This window comes from Globicephala melas, chromosome 6 (assembly GCF_963455315.2).
Source record: "Globicephala melas chromosome 6, mGloMel1.2, whole genome shotgun sequence".
NCBI lineage: Eukaryota > Metazoa > Chordata > Mammalia > Artiodactyla > Delphinidae > Globicephala > Globicephala melas.
In genome coordinates, this window is record NC_083319.1 from 45,315,073 (window position 1) to 45,342,460 (window position 27,388).

A 27,388-nucleotide genomic window follows, 5' to 3' on the forward strand; every position below is an offset into this window, starting at 1 on the left:
ATAATAACTAGTAGAAGATATTTTGGAAAAGAAAACCCTGTTTACAATAGCAAGAAATTGAAAATGCTTAGAAATAAGTGGAATGTGAAATATTTAAAATCTATGTGAGGAAAAATCACTCCTGAAAGATATCAAACTAAATTTGTACAAAGAGAAAGACAATCCTTAATCTTGATTAGGATATTCCAACATCATCAAAATATAAGTTCTCTTAAAGTTAATTTATAAATTTAATATTATTCCAATAAAGATTAGGAGATACAAACTACTATATATAAAATAGATAAACAAAGTCCTACTGTATAGCACAGGGAATTATATTCAATATCCTATAATAAGCCATAAAGGAAAAGAATATTAAAAAGAATATATGTGTATAATTGAATCTCTTTGCTATACACCTGAAACTAACACAATGTTGTAAATCAACTATACTTCAATTTTAAAAAATCCCAATAAACTCTTTTTTTTTTTTCTGGAGCTAGACACCTACTTAGAAAGAAAGGGAAAAAATAAAACATACGTACATGTGTCTACTTACTCTCGCAAAAGGAAACATAGGAAGGTTAAACCAGAAAGCAGTGAAATAGATTGCCTAAAGGGGTGTGGAGGTGGAAGGCAGGAGGGAAGAGGAGATTAAGACGGAAAAAATAGGGGAAAGAGGACAATTCTCTGAGTATGCCTTTTTAATTTTTTTAATATCTTTATTGGAGTATAATTGCTTTACAATGTTGTGTTAGTTTCTGCTGTACAACAAAGTGAATCAGCTGTACATATACATATATCCCCCTATCTCCTCCCTCTTGAGCCTCCCTCCCACCCTCCCTATCCCACCCCTCTAGGTCATCACAAAACATCGAGCTGATCTCCCTGTGCTATGTGGCTGCTTCCCACTAGCTATCTATTTTATATTTGGTAGTGTCTATATGTCCATGCCACTCTTTCACTTCGTCCCAGCTTCCCCTTCCCCCACTTTGTCCGTAGGTCCGTTCTCTACACCTGCCTCTTTATTCCTGCCCTGCCACTAGGTTCATCAGTACTGTTGTTTTAGATGAAGGCCATTATCTTCAACCCAAAGGGTAGCCTATTCCTTTTTGGAAGTGGTGGTATATTGTTATTTTTGGCTTTAGCTTTTGGAGTGGGTAGTGGTGGAAGCTGAATAAGGCTGAAAATCACACTTGGGAGGCCTCTAGTAATTCTGTGATCATTAATTAGTAGGCATCTGATAGCAAACCAATATTTTTATCAATGTTCCCTATTTTGCAGGAAATTCAACAACAAAGAGCTGCTCAAAAACTGATCTATACCTTCAACCAAGTGAAACCACAAACCATTCCCTACACTCCAAGGTGAGGAAATATTGGCACCCTGGACCTTCATCTTATGTAGGAATTTCTGTCAATTTCTTCTCACCCGTTAGTCACGAGAAATACCAGACCCACGGGAAAGTTCCCCATGACCTTAACTTTGGTTTCTTCCTTACATAGTTCTCGGAGACAGTAAAAAGAGAATTAGACACCCTAGGTATGTTTTGGCTTAAATTGCTGAATTTATGTGAGTAGAAAAGAGAAGACCAAGCAGAGGCCGTGACTAACCTCTCAATTACGAAAGCAGGCAGATCCCGGGTGTGGTTACTAATGTCCAGAAACATTATGGTAGAAAAACACTTCTATTTTAAGCATAGTTTCTTCTGTTATCTTACAGAAATTAGGAACCTTAAAGGAGTGAACTCTTGTTACTTTCACTTGAGTGTTTCCATACACTTGTATTCATTTAGCGAGACAGATCATAGTGTGGTGCTGAGGACTTACAGTAAAGTTTTACTGTCTCATTTACAAGGAACTTCTTAGAGCAAGACAAGAAAAGTTGAATCCAGTACTCTATAAAAGAGTTCCTCAGAAAGAAGGGAGGTGGGTAAACGTGGGGAAAACTCCCAATCTTTGCATTCCATTCTTTCAGTGGAAAGGCAAAGGCGTGTGCATTGAGGCTGCTGGGACTAGAGTTAGGTCATCTCCCCTGGTGCTCTCTGTTCAGTAATATAAGTCCCACCTTTGCTGCCTTTCGGGGAATCAATGGCCTCTTCCCACCCTCCCTCGCCATAGGTTCCTGGAAGTGTTCTTAATCTACTGCCATTCAGCCAAGCAGTGGTTGACCATTGAGAAGTACATGACTGGGGAGTTCCGGAAGTACAACAACAACAACGGTGATGAAATTGCCCCCAGCAACACCTTGGAGGAGCTGATGTTGGCTTTCTCTCACTGGACCTATGAGTATACTCGGGGAGAGCTGCTGGTTTTAGATCTGCAAGGTGATTGATAGCTGAGGATTTGATACAACAAGCATGAGGCAAAGTTCAGGAAACAGTGACCAGGGATTGCTTTCTCAATGTCATTGTCACCTACATTTTTTTTTTTTTTTTTTTTTTTTTTGCGGTACGCGGGCCTCTCACTGTTGTGGCCCCTCCCGTTGCGGAGCGTAGGCTCCGGACGCGCAGGCTCAGCGGCCATGGCTCACGGGCCCAGCCGCTCCGCGGCATGTGGGATCTTCCCGGACCGGGGCACGAACCCGCGTCCCCTGCATCGGCAGACGGACTCTCAACCAGTGCGCCACCAGGGAAGCCCCTGTCACCTACATTTGACCCCAGCTCTTTCTTTACTCAAAGCCATAGTTAAGGCCTTTCAGTGGAGACATTCCTTGGCAGTATGTACCTTTTTTTTTTCTTCTTTTAAACAGGAGATGGTATCTGTTTTCTGAATTTATTTATTGTTTGTGGAACTGTTCTAAGTGGGAGGAACCAGAGAGGTGTCCCGAGAGATCATGCAAGAACCAGGATGGGTAATGTATGGAGTTGCTCCATCTAGCTTTGAAGGGAGGTGGCACCATTTATTTCAGAGACGTTGTACAGTGATGATCATGGGCACCTACTATGCTGTTTCTCACCTATCGATCAAGAGAAAAATATAGGCAGATGATTAGCTGCCCAGAATTTAAAGTCATCTAAAATGTTAAACGGGCAATGAGTTTTATACCCAATTTTCCAGTTTTATGGCCTTTCTTTGAACTTATGTTCACAATAACACTTAGGCATGCATTTATACACACAGGAAAGTTTAAATTCTGGTCATTTCTCATGATTTTGAGCTCAGTATTTTAGCAGTTTATAGTTTAGCTTGTTCTCTTTGCTGTGTACCTTGATATAAGAGTTCACAAAAGTATAAACTCAGTCTGTGAAAGGCAACTTAGTGCACTCTTATTTAATGGAAGCCTTTGATCAATGCATCTTTCTACTCTCAACACCTCACATGTGACTTATAATCCTGCAGCAGGAAACAGAGTATCTCTAGCAGGTTTTCCTTGCAGGGACAGAACGAAATATGTATTAAGGTCAAAGTTTAGTCCCTGGGCTCACTGACTGGGGCTTTGGTTTTAAATAAGGGATTTAGCCCAGGCACTTTCATAGAAGTTATCTCATTTAATCCCAGAAGCAGCACCTTGAGGTAGATATTATGGGGACTTTAGGCCCAGAAATTTTAAATAACTTGCCCAAGGTTGCACAGCGGCTTAAGCGGAAGCCAAGATGCAGACTTAAGCTGGTTTGACCATCCATGTTCTTTCCTTTTCACTGTTCTGTCTTTTATTTCTCTTTAAGTTTCATAGCCATTGGACATTACCATGTTCTGGTTCATTTAAAATGATAGGGCCTTTTCCTTGTCCTCTCTGACTTTCCCATCTCTCCACACCTGGGATTCTGTGCTGAAAGCCCGGCTTGGAGGATGGAGATAGTCGAGATGAACAGGCAATCCTGGGACATCGTGAGCAATGTACACTAAGACTGCAAACCCATTTTGACTGAAACTTCTGTCACATGCTCAAAGATGTGTGTGTGTGTGTATATATATATACACACTTTTCAAACTACACATAAGTCCTTCTGTCCTTTCAGATCTATGCTGTTCACAAGGTGTGAATTATATTTCTAACCCTCAAACACAATATTTTAGGAAGCAATATAAACAAAGTTAAAACAGTCAAGATGATTCAGCTTTTAAACCAGCAAGTACAGTATGATCCATGTAAACCCAGCACACTGATGCCCAAGGCTGCTTTTGTAGCTCATGTTGGGGAAAGATTGATTGTTTTCATCTATACTTGAGTGTCTGTGCTTTGAGTTTTGGGTAGAGATGTTTAAAAAGTAAAAAACAAACAAAAAAACAAAGAAAAACTTCAAGGAAATAATGATGACTCTTCAGTGTGTTTTTGTTTAATGATGCTTATATTTGGGGATTTTTATGTCTCTTAGTAAATCCAAAGTGACGTTAAACAGAACAAACACTGCATTAATAGTCTTGGGGGAAAAAAAGGAATTAACTTTATTTTTTTACTGGGCAATTATGTGACTTGCAGAAATAGACCACTCCAAATAAACAATGTGAAAACATTGACCTTCAAAGGAGGGAAGAGTGGACATCATAGAATGAACATGAAGAAATTGAGATACTTATTGGAGAGTTTTGCCGATTGGTTAGCCCTGAATTTATGGAAGAACGAGAATCCTATAATAGTAATTACAAGCAGTTATATTACTACTGCTATTAGCTAACATTTACTAAATAGTTATTTTGTGTCAGTCACTCCATTAAAGGCTTATGTGCATTAATATGTTTAATCCAAGCCAGGTTGGAAAGGAAAAATGGGAGAATATAATGTACTCTTAAAATATCATAATAGTTTTCAATTCAGTTATGTTTTACATTTAATTGATTAGTATTTTTAGTCTTTGGAGAGATGATGTGTGTTGTCTGGGTGGCAGGGAGTGGAGACTGAAAGATGAATTAGCTGCAGTTAGGAGAGGCCCTGTCGTCAGGGTCCTGGGGGCTGACTCCTGGCTCCACCGTGAATTAGCTGCATGACCAGGGGGCAACCCCCTTGAGTCCCACTTCCCTCATTTGTAATAATAATGGTAAATAATGTTAGGTGCTTAACTCAGAGGGCTGTTAAGGGGCTGAAATTAAGCAAGTTCCTGACACAGTGAATGTTAGTTATTGTTGTTAGTCTCTGTGTGGCTTGTTAAAATGGAAGTTAATCTTCAGTTGTGGGTAGTCTCTTAGCTGTGTGGTCCTGGTGATACTTGAGGGAGATCCCAGCTTTGGCCTCTGTAGAGTGAAGCCCTGATCAGCTTGCTGTGCTTCCTGTTGCTTTGAGGGAAAGAAGGAATGAGAAGCACTCCGGCAGTTTATTATTTCAGTTTCTTCTTTTCTTCTCTTTACTTTCTTCCAAGGGAGTGCCAATCATTAACCCAGGAGCTACCACATCAGGCCACGAAGCTGAACTCTAGGGAGAGGCTTGACTAATTTCTGATCACTTGTAATTATACTGTAGTCTTCCAGTCTCCTTCCATTTAAAAATCTTACACGTGAGAGCCTGAATCGTCATCATTATATGTGAAATCCAATATTTAGTTTCCAGCAATAGGAATGAAAAACAATTGTATTTCAAATTACAGTGGTCTGTGGCATGTTTTTTTTTTTTAAGCTCACTATTTTTTTTTCAAATAACTTTTGGAGATATTAATTTTTTATTCAACAAAGCAGTTTCCAGGATAAATCAGCATTAGCATCAGCATCTGCTGCTACAAGGAAGGTGACTTCTTTCCATTGATGTAGAAGTTCACTGATGCATCCCAAGGTGATTGGAATCAGAATGTAGGTCTCTGAGTTTCTCATAAGGGCGTGCTATGTATTGCCTGTACATGGGCATTTACTCTGTTAATGCCAGTAAAGAGAGAGCACTGGAATTTTTAGATCTTAAAATGTCTTATTGTCTTTCATGTTTTCCAGATATCTACGTACGTGGGTAGGATGGGCACCTATGTTAAAGTTTGCCAATTGGGTGACTCCTGTGTAGCCCGGAGAGGCTGGGGTGGTAGTAGTGGGTGTGGTGGTGCAGCATGATTGGTTCTCTGAACCGCTTTCTTTTTTTAACTCATTGGAATGCCCCTTCTGCCATTCAAGGGTCCCAAAAGATGTTTTTAGTAGTTAAGCTTTGAGCTGTCAGATTGGGTTTAGGGATATAAAGGTTTGTAGAAACTCTTTACCCTCAGTCTTATAGGAGGTTCTATTCATTAGGAAATAGTACTTTAGGAAAGTGAGATAATCAGAACATGATTTTACCAGTGGTAAGAAAATAGAATTTTACTTCACAAGAGCTCTTGATAGAATAAAGACAATAAAAATAGCAATTGACATGTTTCAGCTTCTTCTGGATCAGACCTTTTGCTAAGCAGTTTGTATATGCTAGTTCATGTAATCCTCTCAGTAACCGTATAGGATAAGGCCTGTGATTATCCACACTTTCAGGTGATACAGTTGAGACTCAGAGAGATTAAAGAAGGTGTCTAGATCACACAACTAGGGAGTGATGGGGCTGTGAGTGGGACCCAGATCCTTTGACTTCTGCCTATTTAACAGGCTACAAGACTGAAAGTAAATGGGAGCTGATGTGATTTTGATAGACTTTTTTTTCCCCTATAAAACCTCCTATTCCACAATTCTTTAAGTATTGTGTGTATTTCAGCTTAAATTTACAGTTTACTCAGACGTCAGCCTAAAGCTTTCATCACTGCTGGGAATTGTAGGCATAAAGTCATGTCTGAGCTTAAATGTGTGGAGGATTTGTAGCTTTTAGTCTCTCTATTGGTGGTACATGGGCTGTCTGTTTGTTGTTTATTTACTACATAGTTAAACATAGTTGTTCTGTTTATTTGCTACATGTTTGCTGTAGAGTTAGGGTCTTGTTAGGCTGTTCCTTTTTATATCTGTAATGAGAAAAGCATAAAGAGCCCAGCCTATTCATATGACTTTTTCTTTAAAAAGCAAAGCACATTTTGCATACTGCCCCTTGAGCCTGTGTTTCAGACTTATTTTTCCTTTCCCTATTCAAAATCAGTGTACAAAGAGATTCTAAGCCAAGGGTTCTGAAAGTGGCTCTGGGTAGAATTCAGAAGATCTGTGTACTTTGATGAAAAAACAAATTAAAATTATACCTAGGGGCTTCCCTGGTGGCGCAGTGGTTAGGAATCCGCCTGCCAATGCAGGGGACACGGGTTTGAGCCCAGGTCTGGGAAGATCCCACATGCCGTGGAGAAACTAAGCCCGTGAGCCACAACTACTGAGCCCACGTGCCACAACTACTGCAGCCCGTGTGCCTAGAGCCTGTGCTCTGCAACAAAGAGAAGCCACCGCAGTGAGAAGCCCGCACACCGCAACAAAGAGTGGCCCCCACTCACCGCAACTAGAGAAAGCCTGTGCACAGCAACGAAGACCCAATGCAGCCAATAAATAAATACATTTATTTTTTAAAAAAATTACACCTTTATTTCATTAACCTATAGCTGAAATTCATCATTTCCTTCAGTTATAACGGAGACAACAGATCACAGTGACATTAGCAGTACCCGTGACTGTTTGCAATAGCAATTACAGGTATTAACATAGCACATTGCAGTGTTGGCAGATATGTCAAAATACTGGTTGTATTTATTCCTTGTTGGATGTTATAGTGTTATTAGACTTGTGCTTGATCCTGTTATTTAACATACTAATAAAGAAGCACGTGTATTGCAGTACAATTTAAAAAATATTTTGATCACTGTATTTCAGTATCATTGCTTTCCTTTGTAATCTTATGTATTCAAACTATACATTTAAAAACATTATTCTGAGAAGGGTGTACCTTAGCTTCATCAGACTGCCAAAAGGGTCATGACCCAAAAAAGGTTTAAAACCCCCTACTTAAGTTATTTTCCTAAGGAAATCAGTTTCTCAGGGGAATGGTCTATAAACTATAAGGATTACCTTTCTGTATGGTAAAACATACAGAACATAGTAAAAATCTTTCTTTTTTAAAGTAGTGGTTAGAAAATGTGTTGGTTTTTTTTTTAACAAATAGAAATATACAATAATGTTATACATTTTATTTGATTTTTAAATAAATTTCCCACAAGGTTGGTCTCTTCCAAGGCAAGAGGACCAGTGCTGACTAGAGGACGATCTCAGACATTGTCGGCTTATGCCCACATGGTGCATTCACCTGTCTGACTGGCTCACCTGTGAAATGCTGCCTTTGGAAGTCAGCCTCACCACCATTCGCATTTTATAACAGGTTCACTTTGGTGTTGATCCCTGCCTTGATAAATGTTAGTTTTATATGACACGTTACCCTTTTATGCATTGGTGCCATTTTTTAAGAAGTAAAATTTATTGAAGGATCACATACATTCAGGAAATTACACACAACATGAGCATACATCTTAAAGAATTTCCACAACTGAACATGTGTGTGTAACCAGCACCCAGATCAAGCATGTGGGGTGTTTGTATTCTTCTGTTTATAAACGCTATATACATACATACATATATATATATGTGTATATATATATATGTATATATGGCATTTGTTATGTGTCTTTGATGGAGCGGAGGTGGTACCTGCAGAACCACACGGCACCTTGCACCTTTCTGAGCACTGATGGACTCCATCTAAGGAGACCACGGGCTAGGGGGAAGGACACAAGCTTTGGCTTAGCTTCAATCCTGTTACGACCTCTTGTGGTCTGTGCAACCTCTGACAAGTTGCTTAATCTCTTTGAACATCAGTGTACTCATTGGTAAAATGAGGCTGTGAGGATGCTAATACTTTTCTTTCACGATTGCCAAGGATTAGAAAAAATAAAATTAGAAGAAATAAAATTAGAATGTCTAGTATGTACAAGTGGTAAATGAATGATGGATACTATTATCAGGAAGTGTGAACACATCACAAAAACACTTTTTTGTAGCCTAGTGGTTTATTGCAGCATGATAGAGGGGGTTGCGGGCGACAGGGCATCAACTAAAGTTTTCAAACTTGCCTGGACAATTTAGTAGAGTTAATTCACATAATGTTGAGTTTACTACAGGGTGGGTGTCTAGTTAGTAGTAGAGTTAATTCACATGATGTTGAGTTTACTACAGGGTGGAAAGAAGGTAGGTATAAGAAAGAATTTTAAATTTGGTTATTATTTTCTTGAATTTCTGAGAAAATGAAATTCCCCATTTGGTAAATGAATTTTCTTTTTCTTTGGAGGTGTTGGAGAAAATTTGACAGATCCATCTGTTATAAAACCTGAAGAAAAACAGTAAGTTAATTTATCATTTAGAAAATTGCATTTAACACATTGTACATGGTTTCTTAAAAATAATTTTTAAACATTTCTATATCTTGCCTAGATCCTAGAAAGATTTTGATGTCCCTTTTATCTATATCTGTATCTATATCTATATCCAAGAATATCTACATCCAAATACAATACAATAAAATACAATAAGATTTAAAATACAATAAGATTTTAAAGAATGCATAGATTAGGAAATAGGGGCAAAAAGAAAATAAGGAAATAAAATAAGATTAAATCTGGAGTTGTTAGTACACAAAAATGGAAACTATGTATAAAGACCAATGCAGTGGGCAGAACTTTCTTGCAAATTTGCCTCTGAGTTTTCTAGTGGCCCAGACAAAAGAGAAATATGGGTAAATTCAGCCTCCTTAGGCTTTGACATGAAAACAATTAATGTCATAGGAGAAGCACAGTTTCCTTTGTTGTCATCACAGTGGAGTCATTGCATCTTATCATGGGCACTGTCTTCCATTACATGCCTATAAAATGAAAGCTGAGGGCATGAAGTGTGGTATTCAGTAACAGCAAATCTATGAGAGGACAAAACAGTGGGGCTTAAATATGGAGCCATCAGATTGTTAATTCAGGACTGAAGTGTAAATTATATAGAAGGATGAGTCATCTGCCTAGCCTTTGAATTCCCATGGGCATTTTATCCCATAAGCAGGCTTTTGGGAAGACTTGGCAGTAGAGGAGGTGGTATTCTTCTGTTAAAGGTGGAGTAAAAAGAAGAGATGGTGATGATTAAGGGAGGATCAACATGGCAGATGACAGTGGTTTTCAAACATGAGCTTTCATCATAGTCACCAGGAGAGCTTGTTAAAACACAGATTGCTGCCCCCTACCCCCAGCCTTTGATTACCCCGGTTTCTGATTCAGTGGGTTTGGGATGGGTCCAAATAATGTAACAAGTTCCCAGATGATTCTAATTCTGCTGGCCTAGTGCCCACACTCTGAGAAGTGCTAGCATACAAAATTCTAATTTCTTAGTTGTCCTAAGTGTCTATACTTGGCCCCTGGGTTGTAAAACACACACACACACACACACACACACACACACACACACACACACACACACATAATTATATAAGTGGGCGATTCATATATGATGAAATCTGAAACTTGTACTTCCCTCCTATTGGACTCATATTGTAAATATTCACTGCTTTAATGGGCTGTTCTTTTACTGAACAATTTAATCTAAATATGGTACCATTTGTAGGCATCTATGCAAAGAGGTACATCTAAAAGTGTATTAGCTACCCTGTGAACTAAGAGAGCTAGAGAAGATAAAGGTGAGCCATGTTGCTCCTGTGAATCCAGATCCCATGATATTTGACCATGGAGTTCATGTTGTAACCCTTAGGGTACAGATAAAGGCTTTGTTATTTTTCACTGTAGCAGAGTTGAAGTGTTTTTGGCTAAAAATACATATTATTTCTTCAGCAGCCCAGTGTGCCCAAGGGTTTTTAGTAGGAACCTGTATTACAAGTACTTCCTTTATAATTTGGCAGTAAAAATTTTTTTTGCATGTAAAATGGATCAAGTTGATGTATACTCTATCACTTATTAAATTTTGACCTTGGTATATATATGTAATATGACCTGAATATTTCCATCTTTTAGAATTCTAAGAAGATTATATTATTCCTCTTGACAGTTGAGTATTTAACTGCATTCTATAGGCCAGTGGGTCTCAATTTCTATTAGGGTCACCTAGGGAACTTAAAAAAAAAAATGCTGCTCAGAATTAGCATCAAGTCAGAATCTCGGAGTATAGGACCCTGATGTCTGTATTTTTCAAAAATTCCCCATGTGATTCTAATGGACAGTCAGGATTGGGAGCCTCTGTCTTATGTCAAACTTTATTTTTTATGACTTGAGGATGTCATAAACTTTGGAAGCTGATAGATTGGTATCGCTGCAGCCTGTTTTGTGGGGTCACCTAATTTTGGGTGCAGTTGGTCTTCATGGTGAAGATAATAAGTATTATTTTCTCACAATGTGGTGAATTACATCAATCAGTTCAATGAAGCTCACATTTTGGGATGCCGTCTATTTGTTAAACTTTTGCTACACAAAGCACGGGCCATGAACCAATAGCATTAGCATCACCTGGGAGACTGTTAGAAACACAGACTCTCAAGACCCTCCCTAGACTTCCTGAATAGAATCTCAATTTTCATAAGATCTTCAGGTGTTTTGGTATAAATTAAAGTTTGAGAAGCAAGTGCTTTCACATGTTGTTTTATTCTTAACAACAACCTTGGAAGGAAGTGTCTTCAATCCCAGTTCACAAATGAGAAAACTGAAGCTCAATGGAGATGGCAACTAGCCTATGAGGAGAAGGGGGTCAATGAAAGGGAATGATCCTCTACCAAAAGGAAAGATGTTTTGTGGTGCAAATTCTGATATTGTCTCTAATGCCTTTTGTCTCTTAACTTTCCCCAACCTTTTGCACATGAAGACAAAGTCATCAGACCTGCTCCCCCAAATGCTTTCTGGCCACCTAACTTGGTTCCTCAGGTCATTGACCTTCAGTGGAGGCTGCCTCAGTGTTATTGGTAGTTTGGGATTGCACCTTTTTTTTCACTTACTGCCTTGATGGTTTTGGGCGTTTGACAAGTATGAAATGATAATGATGATGATGATTATGAGATGTTCTTTAGTAAATCTCTGTGTACATGGCACTAATTAGCATTTCCTTGAAGGTGGAACCAAGCTACCTCCTGCTCTCCTGTACTGTGAAAAATCTGGAAAACAGTTGTATATTTTTTCAAACGTTGTTATCTGAGACTGCAAGGCTGTAGGCATGGCGTATGAATGTCCCTACAATCCTCCTTCACTCTCCCCTGCACAGGGAGTGGTCGAATGCCTGATACATACATATTATAGTAATTTTGATTCTTTTGTCTTAACTTTAACAAAGCTCATAGAGGGAAACAGTTTTGCTTACAGCTTTTATCTGAGAATCAATGTTACATTTCTAAGTTGGGAACTCTCATGCTTTATTGGGGGGAAGGAAATGGCAGCGTGGAATGCAGAGGAGTGAAATATTCCAACAGGGTCATGCCAGAGAGACAATAAAAGGAATTCTTCAGTTTTAATGACTAAAATAACGCCTTCATTTTTCACTTTATCAGCATCATAGAGTTCCAGTACTAAATATTATGTGCTTCTATTTCTTTGCCATATTTGGTTTCACCTTATAGAAGTGGTTCCTTACCAGATGGATTGAAAGAGCAATAGTTAACAGAGGCAGCTTATGCAGCCTGGTAAATACCACCAGAGCCGTATTTTGTAAGGGCGATTGAGTGACCAGGAAAGTTAATCCTGGGTGTCTGTTCACGTTGTCTTCCCGAGAGATTTCCTCCACCTACTCGCCTCAGAGCAGAGAGGCAATCTGAGATCAAACTGACATCAGCCCTCATTCTGAGCTTGGCACATCTTCAGAGCAGCTACTGTTATTCTGCCAAAAGGAAGTGGAAATTGAGATAAATGTTTCAATACTCAGATGGAAAAGTCCATTTTTACACCACATCCCTTTTGAAAAACCGCATTCCTTAGAAGCGAAATTTATTGTTTCCTTTTGTGATAGTTTGCTTTTCTTTTTTCTTAAGACGTGGTATTTAAGAGCAGTAATTGAGTTCAGATTTTAAAATGTGCTGTTTCCCACTCTGCATGTCATTAAAATAAAATATTAGCTTTCATAAAGTTTCTTTGGAAGTGTTTCTGGTGTGCTCTATTCCTTGGTGTGTAGAGTGTCAGCCGAAGAATAATGGTTGTGAATGATCAAATAATGGATGAACGTTGATCCTAAAATCTGCTAAGGATCTATTATAATTATAGAGCGTTAAAAATGTGCCTAAAATATACTGATTTACTTCCACAAAATCATCATCTCCTAGTTGTCTTATCTTTTCACAAAGAGCCCAGCTATAGCAGTTTGCAGGGTAGAAGTAGCTATCAAAAGAGCCATGAATACTGGGTTTCGGGTTTTGTCGGGCTTTTGTGTTTGAGGACATTGGTTATTTTCAGAAAAGTATGTGGGTTTGAAACAATGCGTATCAATTTTTTCAGAAGGGGTGTTCCAATACCAAGTTTATTTTACTTTATACTTACCTTTCGGGTATTCTAGTAGACCAGTTGGTAATGAATGTCATTCTCTCACCTCATATGCATTAAAAAGGGTCTCACTGTATTTTGTTTTAATGTGGTACATAGAAAATTCACTTTTCTATCAGATTAGCGTGGAAATGAGTTTCACAGTAGGTCTTGGAGTTGGGTACAAAGATTGAAGTGCATTTGAATTTTAAATTTGCAAACCTAACATTGTTGCTTCCCCAAAGTGCTCTGTTCTTTGTTGGCTCCTTCAAGTTTACTGGGTTACTATGGGTTACTGTTCGGTATCTCAGAGAATCCTAGTTGAGCTCCTTTTTCTGAGCTGTGATCTAATTGATATTCTGATATTTCCTCTAGATCAAGAGGAATGGTGTTTGGACCAGCCAATTTAGGGGAAGATGCAATTAGAAACTTCATTGCAAAACATCGTTGCAACTCCTGCTGCCGGAAGCTCAAACTCCCGGGTATGCCCCCAAACGATTCTATTTTTCTCTAAGTAAATCTCTCATTGAACAACATCCATTGTAACCTGGGATAGAGTAGAAAATCTTAATCACATTTTTATCTCATTCGCAGTTGAGGCCTGACTTTCTGACTGCAAATTTTTCAAGTCTCTAAAGGGATTAAAAGGACAGGGATTTACTTTAGGTTCTGCCAAAATGTGATAAAACAACATTGGGCCCAATACTTGTCACAGTCTCTCCAAGGGAAAAGTTCCTCCTACTTAATTGGGGCAAAATTGGACAGAGGCAGGTCTCTGTTCCCCGCCCTGCCCCCTCCCCTTTGGGTCTTGAGTGGTGCCCACAGAGTTTCTATTCTGTTCTTATTTACTCATTGGACACTTGGGAGGGTGTGGCATGGAGGGAAACAACAGCTATCAATTAGAGTAGTGCTTTTCACTATAAAAACCTGCCACTTTCAACATACATCACAAGGTATATTTTAAAAATCTGATTAGATAATGTGACACACTTTCTCTGAAACTAATAGAGTCAGCATAGAAAAATATTTCTAACATAAAAGTAAGTGGCTGGAGGTTTGTGTCCCCCAGATTGGCAGCCCCAGCTCTGCTGCATTTTTTCCTTTTATCTCAGAAGGGATGCTTTATGACTGTCTCAGCTTGCTCACTAATTTTCTAAGGTTGCGCCACACTCGTCCTTAGAATGGAATTTCACGTCTTTTAAGCTGAGTAGCCCTTCCAGCCTTATCATAAATGATCAAACCCTGAATTGGAAATCAGTAATATCCATTGTAACCTGGGATGGAGTAGGTGTAAATTTACAACAAAGAAAGGCACTTTCTAATCTTGTTGGAGTTAGAGGTAGGAGTTGCCCTTGTGGGCACGAGGTAGCAGAAGACTAGGGTGTGGAGCAGATTCCAGTTCCTGTGGGAAATAGCTTATTAGCCAGGGGTGGTGGCGGTGGGGACATCAGACTGGAGCAGTACAGACAGGAGGGGTCTCGATGTCTTCTTGGAGCTGCCCAGGACCCCTTCTCACAAACCACCCAGAAGAACTGGGCAAAGAGATCAGTCCATAGCACATTGGCCAAGCTGCCCAGTGGCCTCCTCTGGTCAGAAGGAGGCCAGGAAGGAGAGGGGGCTGGGCTGAGTGGCATCCAGGCCCCCAGGTAAGGGCCCTGTGGGAGGCAGGAGCTGACACATATCTCCGTCCCGTGATTGCAGGCTGGAGTCCAGCCTATTAACTCAGCATCCTCAGGCGCTGACCTCTTCCCAGGACTGATTCATTGTTTCCTGGGCAGGGCAGCTTCTCATTCTTGATCAGGGACTGTATCTGGTCAGCCAGGAGAAAGGGGGCCTTGAGGCATAACTCACTGCTTCCATCCAGTTAGCTCTTCCGTATGATAAAGATTTCCTCCCTCCCTCCCTTCCTTTCTTCCTTTCGTTCTTTCCCTACCATGGTGGCTTTTGAGTAATTCAATAATTCCTCCATTTCTGGACCTAATCCGTGCTTCCTTTCAAAACCTTAGTTAACACATTTAAATGGAGATAAAAAAATATCCTCACTTACTTGAACATTTGGTAATTTGAATTTTAAAAAGTTTAGCTCGGAAAACAGGATTGGGGTGATTTTTCTTTTTGTTTATGTTTTACTTTTTTTTTCTTTTCTTTTTTTTTAAGAGAGGCAGTTCAGGATAGTATAAGAGCATGGGATTCATAGGTTGAGCTTACATCCCAGAAATGCTTTTTGCTAGTTTTGTGACCTTGGCCCTCATTCTCATCTGTAAGCTGGGGATAATAACACCTATCTCATAAATTTGGCGTGAGGGTTGAAGTGATGTAATTACTGTTGGTTATTATTAAACTATAATATGTATTAGTTTTATGTCCAGATAATCCCTATTTAACATTAAAAAATAATACAAGGAATGCATGTTTAAGGTTAACAAATTTAATCAACACAGCATACAGTGGTTTACAAACATTTAAAGGTCACTCTCCTCCATAAGTTTCTCCCCAAGGGTTACCTTTATTAATGATTTCTTTTGATAATTTCCCTGTGAAATTAAAGAAGGAGGCTTCAGGAAGCATAAGATCTGATAATTGGATGAAGTCTTTATAGGTGCAGCCAATCCTGAGGTACAGCTTTGTTGCAGAAAACTGACCGTTGACATCCCGAGTCCACCATTTTGGCTGCACTCTCTGGCTCTGCCGTCATTCAACAAGTGAAAATGCCCTGTTTCCAGTTTGGCCTCACTTAACTCTGGGCAGGTCATGTCTTATAGGGCACCGTGTATTTAGTCAAGCAACCAAAGCGTGCCTCCCCTGCCCCAGTAAACACAGCCCTGGGGAGTTAGAGTCACACATGTGCATGGGGGGGTGTAGTTTGGACATGGTTGAGGGTTTGAGTTTCACATATCGGTGGCCCAAGGGAGCAGAGTCCTCTCTGAGCACTTGGCCTAAAGTCCTGAAGTCCAATCTATCTGTGTGAATATTGTGTTCTTAAGGATTCTCTATAACTGTCTTAATTGTCTTCCTTGCAGATTTAAAAAGAAATGACTATTCCCCCGGAAGGATAAATTCCGCCTTTGGACTTGAAATCAAAACTGAACCAGCTGAGGAGACTCCAGCAGAGGAAGAGGGTAATAATTCTCCAGAAGACCTCACACGGTTGTAAGAAAGGGAGAAGTAAGAAGACGACAGCCCTTGCCCTCCCTTCTATGAACTCTATGGTAACCTAGATTGATTGATGTAACACTGGTTATGTCAGAGCCTCTGCCGGGATGGCCTTACCCTGAGGGCCTCCTGGGACATGCCTTCTGAGCCTCATGTCTCCCCTCCCCAAGGACCTCACTGGTGTATGATGAATGGCTTCTCCTAGATATTGACCCGTGTGCAGGGTGCTTTGCGTGTGTTCGTCATTCTCAAGTTGCACAAGAAGACAGATGGCTCAGCCAGGAACGCTGCTCTTCATACCTCATTCCTTGTGCAGAATGCTGGGCACTAAAGAACCAGGCAGATAAATTTAATTTATTTTCTTACTACGTGTGCAGACTCTAACCTCCACTACTATTCATCACCTCACCCACATATTGTATTTATGTCTATATGTACATAAAAAAGTCACTTGACTCCCTCCTCTCCTTTCCAGCAGCATAGGGCTTTGAAGAGCGACACAAAGGAAAACAACGGAGTAAGGGTGTATTTGCACAGGCTGGAGCACGCTCCGGTACAAACTAACCAGTAAAATGTTAGCATCCTGGTGAAATCTAGATGGGTTTCAGTATTGTCAGTGAATCATAGGATAGCCGGGCATTTCAGGTTTCTCTGGAAGAGAGGAAAGGGAAATCTAAAACAAACACCCCTGCATCCTCTTTTTTTTAAGGGAACAAGGATATATAAAACTAGAAATTATTAAGAAATGTTTTCCCTTCCCTTACGCTCAGGGACACTATTGGTTAGAGAGTTGACTAAGCCAACCTCTAAAGTATTACTCCCTTTTTCAAAGCTGGGTATATAATGTTACAAGCTAAATTACTTTATGTCAGGTCCTATGAGGAAAGATGGGGTTTTTGAATGAAAACATGTTTCACAGGTAATCGCCTGGTTGAAATACAGAGTTCTGGTGGCTTTAACGAGTGCTGGAGTGTATATTTTAAGTATGGCCTGAGCACATGTAATCGGTTTCAGTGGCCTGAAGAAAGGGTCCCTGGAAGCCACACTGTACAGCAGTGGTCCCCACCCTTTTTGGCACGAGGGACCGGTTTCGTGGAAGACAGGTTTTCTATGGACCGGTTGCGGGGGGTGGGGGATGGGGGGGATGGTTCAGGCAGTAATGCCAGTGTTGGCGAGCGGAAGATGAAACTTTGCTCACTCGCTGCTCACTTCTTCCCATGTGGCCTGGTTCCTGACAGGCTGCAGACCGTTACTGGTCCGTGGCCCCGGGGGTCGGGGACCCCTGCTGTACAGCATATTCGGGGGATCGGTCATCCCTCTTTCGCACTTATCAGGGTCACCCTACCTCAGAACAAGCACAAACTGTTCACACAAGGAGGAGTTGGAGGGCTGGGAATCTTCTCCCCACTCTTCCTGCATCTCCTTTCCTCATTATAAAGCGTTCCAATCTACCAGCAACAGACCTCCTGGATTTGAAATTTTCAACTTATCTTTCTCGTTAGCCCTTACATTAGCTGGCTTGCTTTTTAAATCAACACTCCTGCCTTCTGAGGTTATACTTTGGGGAAATGTTGCCCAGGGATAGGGGGATGGAAAGCCAAGGATTTGATTTGCCAAAGATAGTGTCTGGCTCTTGTGAGATGCGCAAGGGCTGATTTACAGCCTTTTTACTTTGGTCTTTGGGGTGGTGGGAGGTGGGAAACTTGGGTGATTTCTTGATTGGCAATGAGGATAAAACGTTAATGCTTTTTTCAGAGCTTAACTGCTTTATCCTATTCTGCAAATCAATAAGGGATCTCTTTGTGCTCACTTCAGAGCCGTGTTCAACTATTGGAAGGAGGCAATTTGCCTATCCAAGCCAAACTAAAAGATTCATTGGTCAAATATTTGTTACCTGGAATGGAACTTGAAAAAACACATTTTGATTTTAATTTTCTGTGTTATGATTTTCTCACTCTCTTTTTAAGAAAAATCACCCGAATAACATTCTAAAAAGGTGAACCAGCTGCTGGGCAAAGGTCACAGTGGGATAGCTTGCATGCAGATACCAATGTGACAGTCATGACTTTGATTCATGACCACAAATGAATGAATTCATCCATTTGGTTAATTTTATTCAACGGATATTTATTAAGTGCCTTCCCTGTGGTGTGTAAGTGATGAGGGTGCAATGAACATAACATTTCTTTGCCCTCAGAAAGTGTTATATCTCGTGTTTCTTTCTTTTTTGGTTGTTGTTACAAGTTTGGATTTCTGGTGAGTGCTAAAAAATTTGACTTCTGGGCAAATGTTGAATCCAGAGATGTATTCCATACCCTATCTGCCAGTGGGCAGTAGGTTCAGACTGGAATAAGAGAATTAGGGCAAATAAAAGGACATAGATGGGGCTGGTTTTCGGAACCACTGAGGAAAAATGGATTGCATAATCCTTGTATGAGCCCTTAGCCAATCTCACAGATGGAAAGCTGAACCTGGGGACCAGAGAAGCAGCCAGGTTCCGGGGAGTCCTTCCTGAAGGCATCCTGTGCATGGGTATTCCCCTCCGTGGGGCTGTACATTCCTGGAGTGACTTTTGCCCCATGACATCTTAAAACTTCTAACAACTCTGGGGAATGAGATCAGATATAGTTTTGGGTGTTCCTCACCCTGTTATTTTCTGTAGCTTTGCAAAACAAGTACCGGGTGACTAAAACTTCCCTACCAACCATTTAATCAAAAATTGAAAAAAAAAAAAAAATTTGTTGTTACTGTTTTAGTTGAGACGGATCACTCAGTTTCTAGAAGTCATGACACAGATGCTCCTGCCATGGCTTGTCACCCTTCTCCATCAGTCACCGGCATCTAGCACGAAGTGTGGCACATAATAAGCTTTCAACATTATTTGTTGAAAGAAATAATAAAACCCTCACATGATAATGGATTTCATTCACTAGTTAATAAATCAGATTTGCATTTTTAATCTAGAAGGGAATGATTACCAATTCTTTAAGACCCAACACAATTCTTTTGATCTCTCTCTGTTTTAATTTTCCAGGAAATAGCTTTTAACAACCTACACCTTGTCTGTTGAATTCTCAACCAGTTCTTCCCTTATCGTTGTGGCGATAATACCAGAGTACCGTCCTTCTTACTGGTGACTATTGAAATGAGATGATAACTTCCCAGAAACTGCCTAGAAATAATCATCACTTTATTACCCTTTGAAAAGAAGATTGATAGAAAAGTCATTTGAAAGATGGTTCATTACCATGCCCTAGTACGATTTCTTTACTCACATCTCTCCAAAGCATGAGAAAGGGAGGATTATTCTCTGAGGTCGGAATTTGAAGGCTGTGTGTTTGCCTCTTTGAAGTCTTGGTATTTAATTTTCTGTAGTCATTTCTTGGGCAATTTTCTAAGAAACTAGTTGAAGCTAATTTATCATAAGTTAAAGTCAAATGACAGAAAAGATTTTTTTCTCCCTTAGCAGCATTTTATTCCACAGAGGTTAGCTTCTGAAGGAAAATGAGACTTAAATAGCATTTCAGATCTCCAGCCACATGGATGGGTACACAGAATAGAAAGGGTTCTGGAAACCACACTGATTTTTTTATTTAGCATAGTTATTATTTTGTGATTTTTCTTCCTGGACCTTGATATACAGATAATGAAATGCTCTCCTAAAAATAATTAGTTAAGTTGCTTAATTTTTCAAAAAGAAACTTTCAGTCCTCAAGAGATAACAACCCTTGGTCTCTATCATTGGCCGATTTGGTTTAACTTTATATAATTCTTTTAACCTTTGTCTTAAACCCTAACTCTGCAATGAGATGAGGTAACTTGCCTTACCTTTTCAAACAAAGGCAAACAATAATGAGAGAGCATTTATAAGGTCCTTTGAGAATCTCATTTGAAAGGCTTCTCGTGAGCATGGGATCCAGTTCAATAAGTAATAAGGGGTTTTCATTTTTCATATTATGTGACCATTATTTCATGTTTACAGAGGATGCTCGGTGGACTTGTTTCAGTATAAACACAAAAGTGGTTTCTGCTGTTTCTCTCTTTCCAAGGGGAAAAAGCTCATTGCCCCCTTTTTGTTTTGAAACTTAATTAAAGTAGTTCAAAATCAGGATGTTCACCATTTTACAGTGTCTCCTACTTATTTTGTTTATTGATGGATTTAGGTTTACACAGCTAATGTCTTTTGCCACCTTCTGCCCAAAGAAAGCCTTCCAGGATAGGTAAAGTCCAAATCTGACACCATCATTGGTGATATTTTTAGGAATGAAAAAAGAGCAGGTTCAGAATCTTGATATTTGCAAAGGTTGATGTTTTACAAAAAATTTAATTAGATTTAGATTTTGTCAGTGTAGTGCTGTTTAATAGTAAGAAAATTCTGCCTATGGCTTGCCAGTGTCTTTTAGTAACTAACTTCCTTTAGAATTCTCGTCTTCCCCTAGTGGTTTTCGTTTGTTTGTTTTTTCTTTTCATTTTGAACCTTTAGAAATTCCACCTGCTATATTAGTCAGAAAGTCCTTACAATTGTTATGGTAGAAACCCTTTGGCTAATGACTGTCCAAATGTGGACATAATAATTGCCTTTCACTGGAGGGATTTGGGGGAATCATCATTGGTGTCATGTGATTGCACTTTGGCTTCTAATGAATCTTTTTCTGTTTATCATATTGGTCACCAGTAAGAAGTCACAGAACCTCAGGATGCTTTGGTAACCAAAAGAAATCCTTGGTGTGTGTTATGGGCTGAATCGTGTTGAAATCCTAACCCCCACTACCTCGGAATATGATTGTATTTAGAAATAAGGTATTTACAGAGGTAATTAAGTTTTAATCAGGTCATTAGGGTGGGCCCTGATTCAATATTCCTGATATCCTTATAAGAAGAGGAGATTAGGACACAGACACACTGAAAGTGATGATCGCGTGAAGACCGAGAGAACGCAGCCACCTCCAAGCCAAGGAGAGAGGCTCGCAAGAAACCAGACACACTGACGTCTTGGACTCGCAGCTTCCAGAACCGGAGGAAAGAAATTTCTCTTGTTTAAGTCACCCAGTCTATGCTGCTTTGTTATGGCAGTCCCAGAAAACTGTTACAGTGTGTTGCCATGGAATTCTCTACTTGCCCCTGGAATTTTGTAGAAAGGGACTTGGGGAGCAGAGATGCTGGCAACAACAATGGAGAGAAGGAGGAGGAATGACCATTGGTTGCATGTATCTGCTGTGGGAGAGGACAGAGAATATCACGGATGGTAGCAGGACTGGTGAATTATTTTATTGAGAGAGTAGAGAGTGATGTGTTCTGGAGATCACCTGAGTGTTACAGAGGAAAACAAACATGGGCCGGGCTTCATGACATGGGGTGTTTGCCTACTGCTAAAGGGCTTCTGGGGATTGGAAGAGAGGTATGGTGATGATGTACAGTGTAGTCCTTAGTTTTGTACAACTTCCATATATATCCTATTTAAGAAATACTCATTGAGCTTTACCATGTGTTATGTCCTGACCCTAAGTTTAGACCTATGAGATAAGATCCATTTCTGTCTTCAAGGCTCTCCAAAACAAATAAGGAGTTTACAGTATACTGATTTGTCATTGCCCAGCAATGACAAATATTATTATTTTTAAAATATTATTATTATTATAGGCAATGTGTGTTGAGCACTCATTATGTTCTAGGCATTGTGCTAAATGCCCATTACAAAGATTTGAAAAGGCTGCTTATACGTTAGGCAACTTAATTAAGTCAGCTACCCAAGGAGGAGCCAGGATTTAAAGATCAATCAAATCAATGACATAGATGGCTAGGCAATACTAACCAGCACACTTAGAATTACTAGAGCGTGAATCCCTATGATGGTTTGAAACACAGATTTGGAAGTCAGACCTAACTTAGGCCACTGGATGAGAAAATCCAAACTGGCATTTGTGGAATGTTACCTTGTGTCCTCTCTGTACATGTCATTGTCAAGGAAATCTTTGCTGCACAGTAAATAGCCATTCATAGAGTGTGAGTCCATGGTAGAGGCACTTCCTCTTGTCATCATCAGAAGGTAAGTGCAAGATGATGAGTGGGTTCTTTTGAGTCTGGCACTGTGTCTGCCAATGAATTTTTCTGTTTCCACTTGCATTTCTGTCCTCCTTTTATGTCTTCCTAAAAAATTAGATATTTGTTGGTCAATGCAGCAGCTAACTATTTGATAGCATCTAGTGACATTCCAGTTTATCAATTTATAGTGAGAAATAGAATCTGTGCAAACGACAAAACCTTTATCAGTCTGACCATCACACTGTGTCCCTGGAGGCCTTGGAAGCTGGATTATAATCAAAGGGTTGCATGAAGTGCGTGGAATCAGAACAGAGTTAGATAAATCACATATTGAATGGTTTCAGGCTAAGACATCCTGTTTCATCCCATCTTCTCCAGAGGTATGGGCCTTCCAGTGGGAGTGGAATACCCAAAGTGTGCAATATTCCAGACTGATTCCAAAGAACTGAAAGTGACCAGCCTTGAGAAATATGGATGATAATGAGAATTATTTTTCTCACGTCTTCCCTCCCTCCCTCTCTTCCTTGCGTCCTTCCATGCTTCCTTTCTTCTTCTCTCTTCATTTTCCTTTCTCTGACTTCCTATTTCTGTTACATCTTTTTATACTACACTAGCTGCAAATATGAACCAAGAAACGTCATTAATTTTACCTAAGTGAGGTACCTATTTTTCCAGAAATGTAGAATTAGAAAAAAAAAAGAGAGAGAACTAAAAGGATAGATGAAAATAATGAGATTTAAAGAGATTGTGTTTCACTCAAAGTTAATATAACTATATTGTCTGAGGAGAGACTAGAACTCAGGCCTTCCAAGTCATCACCATTTTTCTTAATAATGACTGAATTTGAGTTAAGGCAAATAATGTTCTCTTGTTGTATTAAACTTCTCTGTTTTCTTAAAAAATATTCAGATGTTTCTGTGTGTGAATAAGTCTTTAACTAGGAAATCTTTATAAGGCTGTCATATGGGTCAAATAAGATTTACTTGTCTATGCTTTTCAAAGAGGATAATTCATTAGGTATCTGATTTTAGAATTCTAGTTGCAAAATGATATTGCAACTTAATGACTAATGATTTTAATATTTCACTTTGCTTATTTGTATGTGTGTATATAATATGTGTGTTTGTATAAGCAGAAAGTAGCTATTTGAATACCAGGCTTGGGCGACTGTTGAGATTTCAGTGAAAAGACTCTGTAAGACTTGGATTTCAATGAGTCTTTCAGATATTTCATTTTATTTAGGATGATTTGTGATTATTTCCTGTTGTCATAAAAGGCCACTTAAGCCTCTGGCATGCCTTGAATTGTCCCAGAAGGGGCTTCATGGAATAGTAGAAAGTTCTCTAAACCCTGAAACCAGGTGGACTTAGGTTTGAACTGAAGCTCTGCCACTGAATAATTTGTTACCTTGGGCAACTTGATTAACCTCTCTGAACCCAGCTTATCATATGAATATGGTACGATGATCTGTTAATATACCGACTTACCTTTCTTCTTGCTATTCTCCATCCCAAGACAGTAGGTGGATGCCCTTGCCTCAGGACCGTAATGGCTTACTGCATAAGTTGCAGGTCCCAATATGACAGCCTCTCACCAAGACATCTGGAAAATTGATGGGGGCTGGAACTTGGAGCTGGTGAGTCAGAGGAAGCCGACCCTGAGAAGAGAAGAGAAACTCACTCCTGGAGTCAGGGAAGATGATGGTGTTTTGTGTAAGAGGCGTAGGGCTTGTGAAGGGCCAGTTCATGGATACCAGGACTGACTAAGAGCTATGGCCTGAGAAGTCACAGGGAACAAGCCGTGTCCATGCTAGTCATGGAGCACGTGGAGCCACCTGCCTGTGAGTGGAGCCCGTGGGCCTGTGGGCCTGATGGCCAAGGTTAGAAGCCCTTCTCTGTTTTCCAAGCACCCGGTGAACTGCTTTTGTTCTTACATGTTTTGGAATCCCGAAATATGACTGAGACTAACTCTTTTATCCTTTTGCAGAGAGCGGACCTCTCTCTAGATTTAGGAAAATAAGGTAATGTGCCATTTCTTGTACCTAAATGTTGTAGAGCAGATTCATCTGTGTAACCTGATGTCTACCAAGCAGGAGTAGTCTGAGAATTAGAGATAATGTACATGGAACACCTAGTACAGTGTCTGGCACACAATAGTCATGCTGGGAAGTTGTTAATCATTATTATTGAAGATATTCTTATTTTATCACCAAAACAGTTTCCCACCCAGGATTGGTGGAGCTGGAGATGCTTCTCTCTTTTTAAAAAATAGGCTTTTTTAAATGACCAATTTTAGGTTCACAGCAAAACTGAACAAAAGGTACAGAGATTGGCCTTATACTGTCTGCCCCCACACATGCATAACCTCCCCCATCTGCTTCTCTTTTCAAACAAAAGGCTAATAGTTCATGACATTGATCCTAGAATGCTAGTATTGAAATGGTTCTGTATTAGGGGAGGCTGGGCAACAACAGTAAATAGGCACAAAAATGTGATGACTTGACACAATAGACATTTATTTCTCACTTAACATTCCAGGACAGACTGTGGCGAGTGGTTGAGTTCTCTGTTCCACACAGTCTTTCTGGGACCCAGGCTGACAAGTGGTTCTATCCTCTTTAACAGACGGGCACCAAGGGGAAAATGACGTGAAAGGGAAGAGAGCACATGGGAGGTTTTATAGGTCAGCCCTAGAAGTGGCACACATCCTTTGGTTCACATCCCATCAGCTAGAACTCCATCACACAGTCCTGCCTACCTGCGAAAGAGGCTAGCAACTGCAGTGTAGCAGTGCGTCCAAGAAAAAGAGAGAAAGGGGTTTGATGGACAGCTAACAAAATGTGTCAAATTGAGGATTATTTATCCTGGTCCAATTTTTCACTTGATTGAGTGTGGCTCTGGAAGGTGGAGTGTTCTTTGGGAGGGCTTTGGAGAGTGGGGGTTTTTTCTTTCTACAGAAATGTTTAATACAAAGTTCTCCTTATTTAGGTCATGGAACACTTTTGACTAACACTCCATATCTTCTTGCACCAGGCATCTTCACAATATCATCAGGTATATTCCCTTTTGTTTTCCTATAATTTACTTATAATGGCAAAATCTACTGGACACAAAAAGTAAAATCTACTTGGAATGAGAGTTGGCTTTATTGAGCACTGTTAGTTTAGTGACAGCTATAAAATATGTCCATTGTGACTTTTCTCTCACTGCTTGACCTCCATCCATTTCCCTTCTCACCGTCCCTCTAAGCGGCATCACGTGAAATCAAAAATTTCTTGCCCTCATTTCTAAATTGCATACAACCAGCTAGCAGGCATATAAGCAGTGAGGTAAGAGTAGAAATTTACATAAGGAGTCTATTAATATACTATACAAATGAGGGTCCTGTGGAGAATGTTAATTAATTTCCTACACTGAATGGCCATGATCACGGTAAATTTTCACTGTGGCAAGAGCTAAGATGGAGGTGGAAAACTTGGATATACATAAGAGATGGGAAATTAACTAAATTTTATGAAGAGAGTTAATTATCATATACTTTTCCCACAAAGTAGAAGAACTTAAGCATTGCTCTGACTTTAAAGCTTGGATTCATAAACTTGAAAATGATTTTTAAGAGTCATCTTGGACCATTTCTTGAAGGGCAGTGGGTGGGGAATTGAAACATTTTCATGAAACATTTCACTTTATCAAATTTTAAAATTGAGGACATTTTTAGAGTACTATTGTGAAAATTTATGATCTGTTCATTTCTCAGTCCCCTAGAGCCATGGCTGACAGAGCATAGGTGGACTAGACAGAACATGTGATTTGGGGGTAAATCCCCAGTGTCTGCTCCATTACTTTACTGGTTCAGTCATTGATTTATTGACTTAACTAAGACTCACTAAGTGCCTAGTGTTTGCCATGATTAGGAAGGTGGGTACTCAGAGGTCTGTGAGAAGGCAGACATGTAAAACAACCTCACTGCACCAGAAGCTAAACTTGGGGCATTTGCAAAATGCTTTTGAATTCCAGTGAAAGAGGGACTCCCTTTCTCAAGAGGGAAGGGAAGGCTTCACAGAGAATGACACAGAGTTTACCTGGTGGAGGGAACAGCAGCTGGGAGAGATGTTTGGGGAATGGTGAATAGTTGTATAGCTAGTCTCTAGGTATTGGGATACCTAGAAACTAGGTACATATTGGGATATAGTAGGAGGTAGCATGAGATAAAGCTGAGAAAAATGGGTAAATTTGATAAAAGCTTTTCATGTAATTTTAGCAAATGAGTTTTATTATGCAGGCTGGGGAAGTTAGGAAATGCTTTAAACATAATCAATTCTGGGTTAATTAATTAATTCAGCAGACGTTTATTAATCATCCACTGAGTGTAACCTGCTTGGCCTTAGAACACTGACTGTGATGTAGACACTGCCCACAGGAACTTAAGAGTTCAGCGAGTGATTACAGTCAGTAGAATTGGCTCTAAGTGTTTTTTGGGAAGGGCTCTAACTGTTCATACCTTCCAGATTCACTTCATATCACCCATAATATCATTATTATCTGTGATATAGCTGATGGAAGTTTTCTCAATCTGAAAGGTAAAGGTTCTAGCAGGGAAATAGCACTTTGCTGACCAGATAGAGTTTCTCAAAATGCCATGGGCTCTCGGCCCTCCTCTCATTGGGGTCATCAGGCACACACTCTCTCTAGGAGCTGGAGGCATCTCCTCATGCTTGCAGTCTAAGCTTTCTTTACCAAGGCAAGACAAGACCAAGAGTTTCCCTAAAGGAGTGAAAAGAGATGCAGTGAACTGTTCCTAATTTTAGCATCACCTTTCCTAACCATGGACATTTCAAAATGTCCTGATACCGTCTTCCAGTAGTTTTTCTTTTTC

The 27,388-nt window shown here is 39.8% G+C and overlaps 1 protein-coding gene and 1 long non-coding RNA gene across 10 annotated transcripts in view; both read left to right on the top strand.

The window, feature by feature from the left end:
- The window catches only part of TRPM6 (transient receptor potential cation channel subfamily M member 6), a 138,946-nt gene extending 121,378 nt beyond the window's left edge, over positions 1–17,568 (top strand). The window contains exons 35-39 of the mRNA XM_060300839.1: positions 1,267–1,349; positions 2,103–2,308; positions 9,124–9,175; positions 13,694–13,800; positions 16,339–17,568. Coding sequence (XP_060156822.1) covers positions 1,267–1,349; positions 2,103–2,308; positions 9,124–9,175; positions 13,694–13,800; positions 16,339–16,472 — 582 coding nt within the window. The 3' untranslated portion in view covers positions 16,473–17,568. The remainder of the gene's footprint in view (positions 1–1,266; positions 1,350–2,102; positions 2,309–9,123; positions 9,176–13,693; positions 13,801–16,338) is intronic.
- Positions 17,569–21,074: 3,506 nt separating this feature from the next.
- The window catches only part of LOC115863811 (uncharacterized), a 53,265-nt gene continuing 46,951 nt past the window's right edge, over positions 21,075–27,388 (top strand). For 8 of the 9 annotated variants that reach the window (XR_009564313.1, XR_009564315.1, XR_009564307.1 and 5 more), the window contains exons 1-3: positions 21,075–24,392; positions 24,500–24,533; positions 25,501–25,566. This is a non-coding gene — a long non-coding RNA (uncharacterized lncRNA). The remainder of the gene's footprint in view (positions 24,393–24,499; positions 24,534–25,500; positions 25,567–27,388) is intronic. The other variant, XR_009564310.1, reaches the window with a different exon arrangement.